The sequence below is a fragment of the Ambystoma mexicanum genome, chromosome 3q, assembly GCF_040938575.1.
Source record: "Ambystoma mexicanum isolate Mex_15411 chromosome 3q, UKY_AmexF1_1, whole genome shotgun sequence".
NCBI classification, from domain to species: Eukaryota; Metazoa; Chordata; class Amphibia; order Caudata; family Ambystomatidae; genus Ambystoma; species Ambystoma mexicanum.
In genome coordinates, this window is record NC_090926.1 from 270659183 (window position 1) to 270671516 (window position 12334).

At 45.6% G+C, this 12334-nt stretch overlaps 1 protein-coding gene across 3 annotated transcripts in view; it reads left to right on the plus strand.

The window, feature by feature from the left end:
• The window catches only part of ANKRD52 (ankyrin repeat domain 52), a 1656133-nt gene that overhangs the window by 150690 nt on the left and 1493109 nt on the right, over nt 1–12334 (plus strand). For all 3 annotated transcript variants that reach the window (XM_069653745.1, XM_069653746.1, XM_069653747.1), the window contains exons 3-4: nt 295–373; nt 3246–3316. In XM_069653745.1, coding sequence (XP_069509846.1) covers nt 295–373; nt 3246–3316 — 150 coding nt within the window. The remainder of the gene's footprint in view (nt 1–294; nt 374–3245; nt 3317–12334) is intronic.

Consider the following 12334-nt stretch of genomic DNA (forward strand, 5'->3'; position numbering starts at 1 on the left):
GAATTGGTATACAGGATTTCACAACATGTCTCACACTGCTTCCTAAATTCAGTTTTAAAATCTGCCAGTTAAATGTACACATGGAATATTTCCATGCATTTTGACACGCTATGACTTTTGTCTTTCATGCACCGCTGACATGTTTGGTTGAACCTGTGTGCTTGAGTAGTTGTAATTGTCTCATCTCCATTCTCATTAAGATATTTTTTGCCTTTTTCCCTTTCTCATTAAAAGTTGGTTGGCACTTTCAAATGTATGTCTCTTCTATGTCTCTATATCTCCTCCCTCTGTCAGGACCAAGACCGGCGCACTCCGCTTCATGCTGCTGCTTATTTGGGCGATGTCTTCATCATTGAGCTCTTGATATTATCAGGTGAGGACTGTTGACTAAAGAGGCTTGCTGGTCTTGATATATGCCTGCCCAGAGGTGTAATTCTGACCCTTGTTTAGCCCATGTCTTAATATGTGTTTTGATTTTTATAGCAATATGCACCAAAAAGCACGTTACAAAATAACAATGGCACCATAGAAAGGATAGGTCAGTACATTAAAGTTAAGCAGATAACAGATTACCTTTGAGACGCAAGCGAAATCGGTAAAAAGAAGACAATTAAGGAATAGATGAAGTGTGTTCCATTGTTTAGGTGCCACCAGGCTAAAGAAACAAAAAGGGAATTTGGCATATGGAGGACGGGGGGGGGGGGTCAATTAGGAGAAATTGTGACTGTGACCCAAGGGAACTAGGTTCAGAGTAGAAAGACACAAGAGAAGAGAGTTAGGGAGGGGCCATGCCATAAAAGCATTTAACACCAGACAGAGAAAATGTCAAAGTAAATGAAATTTGAATGACAGTCAGCAAAGTGATCGTAAGTAGGAATAATGGAGTCCCGAAAAGAAAGGCCAAAGAAAAGATGGGTAGAAAAATAATAGGTAGAGTGAAGATAGATAAGCTGGAAGAGCAAGAGGGAGACTAGAACAATAGAAAAAGCGAGGGAATATCAGGGAAGACACCAAACGTTTAGTAGGGTGATTGGAAAGAAATGAGCTGGTCCTGAAAATGTTAGAGATGAAAACGACAAGAGTGGATCAGAATAAATTGAATGGAGAATGAAAGTGAGGAATCAAAGATGATGGCCAGATTACGGGCGGAGGAAGAGATTGGTATAAAAGGAGGACATTAAATATAACTGGGAGGTAGAGGCAGAGGGACAATTGTAGGAGGAAAGAAAAGGACCCAAGTCTTGGACGGATTTAGATGTAAAAAGGGGTCGTGCATCAAATAATGGACAGCAAGACGGTTAATGAGTGTGGAATGAATAGAATTTGTAAAACAGGATTCAAGAATCAGATTATCATCTGCGTGAAAGTGATATGAAAAACCAAGAGAGGAAGTTGTAGCAACTTATGGCATTGTGTAAAGTGAGAACAGACAATGAACCAACCCTGAACCCTGGGGGACACCATATAAAAGGGTGGAAAGATTTCCCACTCCAGGTGACCGAATAAGTGTGGTTAGTGAGATGGGAAATAAACCAAGATGGAAATTAACCCTTAAAACCAAGGTGAGAAAGAGAGGACAGAACAGTAGGGATCAACCGTACTGGAGGCTACTGAGAAATCAAGGAGGATAAGCAGCGAAGATTGTTTGGAACATTGTTTACGCTGAATGAGATGAGCAGAATTCTTGTTAGTAGAGACTGGGAATTAATAATAAGCTTGAGGCGTTTAGAAAGAAAAGGCAGTAAAGAGATGGGGTGATGGTTTGAAGGAGGCCAGGGTCTGGGTGAAATTTTTAGGATAGTAAGGATATATACATGCTTAAAAACGAGGAAAAATTGAAGTGCGCAATGAGATGTTAGAGTGTGGTGAGATAACGAAGAGGAGAAGGATCAACTTAACCAATTAAGGAGACGGTTAGGTTTCGGAAGAAGCAGCAGTAGAATGAGCTTTGGAAAGAATAGAGGTGGTGTTGGTATCTGAAAGGGGAGAAATTGGACATAACGCAATTAGGGGGTACAAGAAGTTTGGAAGAAGAAATTAAAGAATGAAAAAGTTAATCTTCGATGATGAATAAGAAGCCAAGTCAGAGGCTAAAAGAGAAGAGGATTCACCTCCATCAGTAGCAGGAGCAGCAAGAATGTTGTTCAGAATTAGACATTGTGGATGTGAGGAAAGAGTCAAGAACATCCTTTATAGTACTGTTTAGCCAAAAATAGCATGGAATCACAGGAAGTTTTCCACCAATGCTCTGCACGATGCAGAATGCGACGAGTGGAGTGAAAGGTTGATGGTTTACATACAGGAGAGAAAGGCGAGGCAGGATAAAGGGAATCGAGAGTATCCTGTAAACCAGATGTAAAAATCGGTATCAGCAGATGGGTAGGAGAAAGTGTAAACAGAAGGAAGAGGTAAGCCTAGAAATACAGAGTTTGAAAATGTCTCAGATCACATTGCAGAAAGGGAGATAGATGGTTTGTGGGAAGAAATATAAGGCAACAAGAAGAAAAAAGGAGCAAAGACAATGGTCAGAAGAGTAATTCAAGAGGTGGAAATATCAGAAGAGCCAGATACATGGGAAGACAGAATAGCATAGAGAGGAATAGAAGAGTAAATAGTGGCAAGATTAAAATTTCCTAAAAGAAATAGAGGGAGAAAAGATAGGAACATTCTGTGACGATATTGATTTTCTAACTGCCCCGGAAGCCGATAGATTATTGAAAGCTAAAGTGTGCAGTTTGGAAAAGGATGAGTACTGCTATTCAAAAGAGGAAACCACAGGATGATTAGGCAAAGAGGGAGACGCAATGTCTTTACTGTGTCACTGATGGAGATACCCAAAGTGTGAATGAATGGTTCCATGTGTTAATATCCCCGTAAAAATATTGCGATACAAAAATATTGCCATATTTCTGCAGTGATTATCGACCCATGGACCCTGCGAGGGACACCCCCGCAACCCCTGCTATTATTTTAAAATGTGCGGGGGACACCCCTGCAAGCCCCGCTCCCACAAATGACCCCCCCCCCAAAAATATTGCATATTGCGAGACAAACTGCCATGTTGCAAAACTTGCCTCAAAGTTCCTACAGTAGGACATCTGCTTTGCATTAATTGACAGTTTGGTGATAAGCGAGAAGAGTCCCTGCGTTGCGTTTGCCATATACCTGCTGCTTGGAAGGAGCGCGCAGTAAGAGTTTCGGAATATTTTTTTAATCCCATGTGTTACCTTGCTTTTCTTTGATAGGTGCGAATGTTAATGCCAAGGATGCTGTGTGGCTCACCCCCTTACACCGTGCTGCTGCGTGCCGTCATGAGGTAAGCACACATGTCTGATTTTATTCTATTATCTGCTGTTTTAAGTGCTCACCAGAATCTTTTTGTCAGCTGCCCATCAAGGTCCCATCTCTTTTCTGGCAGCTGCGAATGGAGCTATGGCCTTGTACCACAAATGTGTGTGCAGGCTTATCTGTCCCCAAGGCCATACCTGAAGTTAATCTGGGATAAGGTCTAACAAATGTTAATGTAACTAAGTAATTTGCCATTTATACTGTGCCCTATTGGCCTCCCATTACAGTCTGGTGCACATTTGGGCATACTCTGGCCCATGGCTGGAATACCAGACTGGAGAGACTGGTAGGAAAATCAGGTGGGTGGGGAAAACATTGTTCGGAATAGCAGGAGCAGAAGCAGGTGAAATGGGTAGTGCAGGAAAACGTGGGGGGAGGGGAGGTCAGGGATAGTGTAAGTTTGGATATTTAACTGCTGCTGACAAAAAGATGCAAGGACCAGATAATGTGGCGGGTTGTGTAATTAAATTTGTAGCAAGGACCTCAACATTTGCACTCCCCATTGGCTAGTCTCGTCACAATTGACTGTGCGAGTACCAAATGGTGTGTTGTGTCTATGTTGCGAACGGAGTGGGCAATTAACTTTTTTGCCTGGCTAGTAGCTAGCAACTTAAACTTGTTATCCCTGCAAATGTAGCACTTTAGGCAGACCTTTGCATTTCATTAAGCAGTACTTTTAAGTGCGTTTGGTACTATGATGGATTCAAGATGTGTGGTAGTTGAGGGGATCACCACTTCACCCTCTACCCTTCTCGTGCTACTCAAAAGACCCAATTTGCTACTAAAATCTGCCTTTTGGTCAAACCAAAGATGAGACACATAGAGAGAACAATGGGTATAGCAGTAACCCTAGTCAGAAGAAATACAAAAACAATGTCGTCCTAGCACAATAACGACCCCAAGTCCTGCCCCTCATAGTAGGGGTAAGGATAATGTATGTCGCCCACCAACATGCCTACGATGAGTAGGCCGCTAAAAGGGATGGTCTGAAAGTAAAGTCTGTCTCTTTTAAAGAATCAACACTTCGGTAGCCTCTTCCTGACTGCCTCAAATAACTCCTCACTATTAAAATCTTGCAACTTTACACATCCCACATCCCTTCAGACGACCGGCTACCGACCAGGTCTAGTGAACTCAGACCCTTTCCATACTTTATCAACAACCATTCTGTCAATTGTTCACTCCACAACCCGGGGGTTGCTCATTCGGCTAACAGGCCCGATCCGTAGCGACCACAAGCAGTGATTTTATTTTTGGCACACAGGTAACCGGTACTTATGACTGACATCGATCAACAGAGGTTTCTCCATCTGCCTTTCCACTATTCACCTAACATGCCCTGCCCCCTTTCTTCTAGGGTAATGCGCTGCGAAGCCAACATTATTGGCAGAAGGGTGCTATAACATACCACTTTATTATAGTCGTCATTATATAGCGCCATTTCCCCATTTGTATGGCCTCAAGGCACTTTGTGGCTCTGAGACCGAAGTCCAAGTATGGAAAAGTCTAAGAGTTTACTTTTAAGATGCATGTGTGTTTTCTGCCAGGATTAGGATTTAGGAGGGCTGGCTATGCTCCAGTAATCAGCCCTGAGGTCAGGCACATGGGCGGGTGCTGTCAGTGGTTAAGAGACCGTGCTAGTGCAGGAGACTTGATGTGTGCCCAGCTAGATCTAATTTGTCGTAGGTTGTTGCTGTATACTAATGGCAGAGGTGTTGAGGCACGTCAGGGGTTTCGGTGCAGACGGCTAACGGCTATGCGAGCAGCTAGACCGAATTTGACGTAGCCTTAGCTGCATTCTATAGTGCATGGTTGGGGACCCGTGCCTGTGGCATGTGTCCAGACATGGTGTGATTTAAACATACCTTAAACTCAGAGTTAATCTTCAGTGTCGCTTTTCTCAGTCTCCCAAGGCGATTGGCTGTTCTCGCAAACCGAGAGCCACCTAGAATTGAGAGCTTGAGCAGTGGGATAAACACTGAAGTTTGAGACATCCATCAAATGGAAGAACGCCTAATTTTGAGCCTCAACTGTAAATGGAGGAAACACCTACATGTTAGAACACTGTAGCAAATGGAGAACAACCTAGACTTCAGAACTTGAGTGGGGGCAATGCCTAAGCAGTAGATGGAAAGACGTCTAAATATGAGACACAGCAGAGATGGGAAAACTACAAAATAGCTGACTAACATGGGTGTGCTATGCTATGTAAGGTAATAGGAGTGCTAGGGCTTTACTGGAATACAGTAATTGCTGTATTCCCCACCCAGACCACACTTACATTTGGTCGCTGCTGGTTGATGGCAGCAGGCTTCCCAGGTGAACACAGGCAAACACGAAGTGGAGCTGCTTCTTTGGGAGCTGCCCTTTGACTTTTAAAAAAATGTTTATTTATATAGCACGAGACAAAAGCCCTGAGGTATGGAGGCGCTTATCAAAACACAACAATCGAGGAAAATCAGGTAGGTTAGCTAATTTAGAAGTAATATGCAAGAGTCACAAAACGGGCAGTAACACACTGAAATACACTTGATACAAATAGAAACCAATCTGAAGATACAGAAAAACATGAATGTGTTAGTTAAGCACAATCCTTAGGTTGGAGGCAGTGACCTGTTGTTCATATTTTTATGAGCGCAGAAATGAGGGTAGGTTACTCTGGCCACAGCCTATAATAAAACATTCGAATGGATTGTGTCCTCCCACGTATACCTTATCTTCTGATATTTCCAATATCCAGCTTGGCTGCTTTGGAAAAAAGTCAGCAGGGGTGCGTTGTGCGTCAATGCCTGTCGATTCGATGTCCCTCGGAGTCCTCCGTCTCGATGTTGACATCACCAAAGGTATATGTAGCATGCGAGCGTCCGTTGGCCTCAGTTCCGTTTTTCCGCGCTTACGCTTCGGATGCGGTACGCCTCGTTCCTTGACAGGAATATCTTCGATACTACTTCGATAATTTCTTCACATCTTCGAGTGAATACGTGAAATGACTTTCTTTGTTGTCGTCCACCCCCAGATCGGGCTTAAATAAATGCTGTGACTGCGGTGCAAAGATGTCCGCGACGGACACCCACATGATCTGCCTGTGGTGTCTGGGTCCACTCATCCGTTATTGGATTGTGAGGACTGCCTATCCATGATGGCCAAAGCCCTGAGAGAGAATAGAGGGAAGCTTGCTGCAGGTAGGACCCAAAAATCTTCTTCGACCTCGGCAAAAAAGCAAAAAACTTCAGACGAGTCGAGAACAGTTACTCCTCGTCACAAACAGAATAAAAGTTCCCGGTCCAGAAGTGGACACCACTCGTCGACCTCTAGACGTGGAAAGAAACAGCACCATAGATCGCCATTTCCTTGTCTACAGTTCCTCACTGGTACGGGTCGTTTGCCCCACTGTCTAGTTCACTGGCCCACTGGGAAGAGTTTAGATTACGAATGTTAAAGGTGTTCAAGAACGATGCCTTGCCCCCCTCGACTACACCCAAAAGCCATCCTCTGGTCGAAAGACCTCGTAAACCCAAAAACCATGCGTATTTGGACCTGGCGGATAAGATTACTCGAGAGGGATCAAAAAATCAGTCGAGAGAAAGTCCCCTTGACGACAGAGCCATCGACTTCGACATCGAAAGATTCGACACCATCAGCGCCGATAACGTTGGAGAAACCATCTGCGCTTCGAGCGTCGACCTCCTATGTCGTAGCCATCGGCACAACCGTCAAAGCCGTTGACTCAACCGTTGAGGCCTTCGACGTTGAGGGTTGCTCGCCCTCATGGCTCCCCCGACTACAAATATTATGAAGACAACATTGGAAAAGACTATACTCCCTTGCCATGGTCACATTGTTTTCAAGTCCCTCTCTTCTATTATGAGGATGCAGAGGAATTTTCTGATGAATCCAGACTTTTTTTTAAATTAATGTTTTACAATATGGGACACCATCAGTGCATAAGGCTTTAATTTCATAAGATTCATGTATGAAAAACCTACAGGAAGGCCTTGATGAAGCTAGTGGGATGGACACCTCACCAGAGGTTTAATTCGGCAGGGCAGACCCTGGTGACGATGCTGAAGTGACATACAGGCAACTGATGTGAAGTGTTATGGAATACATGGGGTGGTCAAGACCTACACCATTCTTTGAACAAGACGATCTAACTGATATCTTGGACAGAGGGCCACAAGAGGACCCAATTGTACCTTTTCATCAATCCTTACAAAGGCATGTGACTACCAACTGGTAGGCACCAGAGGCCATTGCAGCTGTCAATAAAAAGTTGACTGCAAAGTACAGAGTTTCAAGCTCTGACCCTTTTTACTTGTCCAAGCACCCAACACCAGAGAGTCTAGTGGTTCAGGCAGCCACCTCTACCTGTATGCAGAATGCCGATCCCATAATACCTCAGGATAGGGATGACAAGCGTTAAGACGCCATGGCCCAAAAAGCTTTTTAGCCAGGAGTATGGCCTTAATCGGCCAATGCTATGTGCACGTTAGCAAGGTTTACGCACACCCTTTGGGAGTGCATTTCCATGGTGGCTGACCATATCCCCGAAGGGGGAGAGCGAGATGGATTCCTAAACAGTGTCAAGGATGGGAAAGATGCAGTGTGTGAATCCCTCCAGACTGGTCTCGACTCGGTTAGTGTCACCAGAGCTATGGCAGCAAGTACAGTGATGCACAGATTTGCCTGGTTAAGAAAGTCAGGATTTGCCCCAGACTTACAATCAAGACTTCTCAACATGCCCTTTGACGGCACTCATTTATTTGGAAACAAAGCTGATGAGAGTTTGGAGAATCTGCAAACTTCCAAGGCAGCAGCCAAATCCCTTGGTGCTGCAATCAGACAACCACCAAACCGCCACACGAGTACATCATGGAGGGGTAGGTCTTTTCCTCACTACTTGATATTTGGAAGGGGCAGAGGACAGCCGGCTCAAAGAGGACCTAGAAGATTCCCCCGCGGTGGACGGGGAAGTAGTACTTAGACTGCAACAGCAGCAGCTGCCTTAACTTCAGCCACTCCAAAACCTCTGAGGACAAGACTGCAGTAGGAGACCGATTGTCACAGCATCTGACAGAATGGCAGGGTATTACTTCAGATTCATGGGCATTGGAGACAGTTGTCCAAGGTTACTGCTTTCCTTTTCTGCAAACACCTCAGAGTCATCCACCGGGGAGCAACTCTTTGAAAGTTCCAGATCTGCTCATTATGCAGGAGATTTTAACCCTGCTAGAGAAAGGTGCTATAGAACCAGTACCTGTAGCGGAGAGGAACAAGGGTTGGTACTCGCCATATTTTCTAATCCCAAAGAAGGACGGAGGAGTAAGACCCATCTTGGACTTAAGAGACTTGAACAAGTTCCTCAGGAAGGACAAGTTCAAGATGGTAACCTTTTTTCATATCCTTCAGGCCCTCCAGCTTCAGGATTGGATGGTATCATTGGACCTTCAGGATGCTTATTTTCATGTGCCAATCGATCCCAAGCCCAGACAGTATCTGAGGTTTGCCGTTGGCGGTTCTCATCACTTTCGGGTTCGGCCATTTGGGCTGACCTCCGCCCCGAGGGTTTTCACCAAGCTGATGGCGGTAGTGGCAGCGATTGTCAGGAGAGGGGGGATTCACGTCTACCACTATCTGGACGACTGGTTGATCAGAGCACATTCTCTCAAACAAGCTCAAGAACATCTGTCGATCACCTGTCACTTCCTTCACAATCTGGGCTTCTCCCTCAATTTCAAGAAGTCCCACATGATACCATCCCAAAAACTCCAGTTTATCGGAGCAGTCTTGCTCGGGCAAAGCCTCGCCTCCCGAGATAAGAGCGCTCCACATTCTGCAGATGGTAACAAAATTCCAGAAAGCCCAGCATCTGCCGGCCTTCGATTTCCTGAGGTTGCTCGGCCTCATGGCATCCTGCATTTTTCTGGTGCCAGAGGCCAGATTGAGAATGAGATCCCTTCAATGGGCCCTCAGGACTCAGTGGTCCCAGTTCTCGGAGAGTATGTCGGATCTTCTGCAAGTCCCGAGCACAGTTGCTCAGGATCTACTATGGTGGGCTTGCAACAACAACATCCTCAAAGGGTAATCTTTTTGGCAACCATGGCCGGAGATAACAGTAGTAACGGACGCCTCACTCACGTGGTGGGGAGCTCATACCACCGATCTGACAATCAGCGGTCGTTGGTCTCCATCGGAGTCCAAACTACACATCAACCTGTTGGAGCTGAGGAAAATCAGACTAGCGCTGAAAGCCTTCCTGCCCCCTGTACAAGGAAAGAATGTACTAATAATGACGGACAACACAGTGGCCATGTACTACCTCAACAAAAGAGGAGGCGTAGGGTCACTATCACTGTGCAGAGAAGCAATGGAGCTCTGGTTCTTCACAATACGGGAAGGAATCTCTCTATCGGCAGTTCTTCTAGCCGGAGAGAACAACACGGCGGCAGATGCTCTGAGCAGGCAGAGCACAGTCTCCCACGAGTGGAAGTTAGCTCAGGAAGTCCTTCTGGAGATCTTTACCCTTTGGGGAACCCCTCAAGTGGATCTGTTCGCGACCGAGCTAAACCAGAAGTGCGAATAGTATTGCTCAAGGGGATTTCCCCTGAGAGGAGCTCTAGGAGACACATTTGTGGTGGACTGGGATTTCCCCCTACTGTATGAGTTTCCTCCAGTCCCCGTGATTCCTCAAGTAATCAGGAGGTTGAGAAAGTTCAGGAAAACCATGATCCTAATTGCCCCGTATTGGGCCAGGAGGACGTGGTACCCGGACCTTCTGGACATGTCCATCTGCCCTCCAATATGTCTTCCGCAAAGAGAGGATCTTCTCTCGCAAGAGGAAGGTCGGGTTCTCCATCCAGAGGTAAAGACACTCAACCTTCACGCATGGTTTCTGAGAGGTTGAGATGCAAGGATTGGGATCTTCCGGATGACGTTAAGGAGATTTTGCTTTCGGCCAGAAGGCCAGCAACGAAATCTTTGTACCGATGTCATTGGAACAAGTTAAGTAACTGGCGCAAAGATAAGGATGTGGACCCTTTTCAATGTGGCACCTCAATGGCGCTTTCTTTCCTTTTACATCTAGACAATCTGGGGCTCCAGATGGGAACAATTAAAGGATATCTTGCTGCACCGTCCATTTTCAAGCGCTCCTCGGAAGAGGTTTCTTACTTCAAAATTCCATTAATCATTCAGTTCCTGAAAGGACTTACCAATGTATATCCACCAGTATCATTTCATGTCCCAACTTGGGATTTAAACTTAGTTCTTACATTTCTAACTTGTATACCATTTGAGCCTCTGCATTCCTGTCCATTGAGGCTTCTAACATTAAAAACTGTCCTTCTTGTGGCATTAACATCAGCCGAAAGGGTTAGTGAACTACAGGCTCTCGCATATAAACCTGTCATGACCCTTACCCCTGGCCCTCACTGGCAAGTCAGCCTTCTAGTAAGGGCCAGGTCAAAGGCCTTACAATCTCATCCAAGACTCTCTTGGAGTCAGTCCTGGCACCTTTGGCGCCAGGGTCATAGCCATCATGAAGACCAAAATTAGAATGGGACTATTTACTTGGGACTATTTAACTTGGGGTGTTCAGCCAACATGGAGGCACACACCTAGCTCAGTTACAAGGAACTGAGCTATGCAGTCTAGTCTTTTGGGTGTGGCAGGCCTGGGACTACTTTACCTGGACTACTTTGGGTGTGGTAGGCCTGGGACTATTTTACCTGGACTACTTTACCCGAGACTATTTAAATCGCACCCAAACAGTAGAACATGCTTTGCGTTATTCTGCTGTGGGCAGCGTAACGCTCACAGTGTCCAGCTCTTTGATGCCAGCTTACCCAAAAAACAAGGACCTCCAGAGAGAGAAAACACTACAAAACTTATCTGGAATAGTATCCTGTCTTCAATCCATCGCTGACTTCAGTTCCACTCACCTGAAGGTACGAACTGCATCATCCGGCACTGCATGCATCCTGGAATACCATAACATGGAAAGAGGAGAGAGAAAGACAGCATTAGTAAACGTTTACTCATGTTTCCTCCCAAACAAAGAAAGCCACACAATTCTTACCTGGGTAGTCATCTCCTGGTCAGTATCATCGCTGGAACATCACGGCACTCGGCGACGAACATCGCGACCTGCAAGGAGAGAAAAGACACAGGTTAGCAATATATAAGGCGAAACAGCTCAGCGCATCGCGCATTTCTCAACGGACAGCATCGTGCACACTGCGCTTTCGCCTACCAGCCCATGCTCATCTTCAAACTGCATGACAACACCAAAATTCCTTTCCATTCCTAAAAGGAAAGCAGCAAGACATTATTATTCGAACTAAGAGGAACATAAGAACTGCATCTAAAGACTGTAAAGCAGCAAACCTACGGAGTTGCAGCAGGCCTGGATTCCCACAGGGGGCTTGCCCCAGTGAAGTAACTTGGTTGCTGTTCGCCCCCATCCCGTCCCCCCCCCCTTCTACGCGCCCCTGCCACGAGGAGCAGGACGCAGGATCCACCTTTTACAATATTAAGGGGAGGAGAAACCCCAAGGGGGAGGAAGGAGTTGAGGCCAAGGGAGGTGGGAAAACATAAAGACAATCTGGTATTGAATCCAGTTCTCCTATATTGCAGATCCATCTTTATCCAGAGGCCTTACCAAGGGACCAGGAGAGGGTTCGAGAGTGCAAATCATCCAACAAGGGCTGTGTGGCGTCCCCGTGGATACCACCAGGTGAGCGTAACAAACCTCCATATACCATCTTTTACAAGGACAAAGTAGTTCTTACGGTTAAACCATCTTTCTTACCGAAAGTAGTTTCTGACTTCCATTTGTTACAAGATTATTTTACCAACATTCTATCCTCCTCCTCATTTGAGTAAAGGAGAGGAGAGATTGCATAGACTGGACCCCAAAAAGGCCCTCAGTTTTTACATTTCAAGAATGTCAAAATTACGTCAAGATGACCAACTCTTTGTGGGTTAT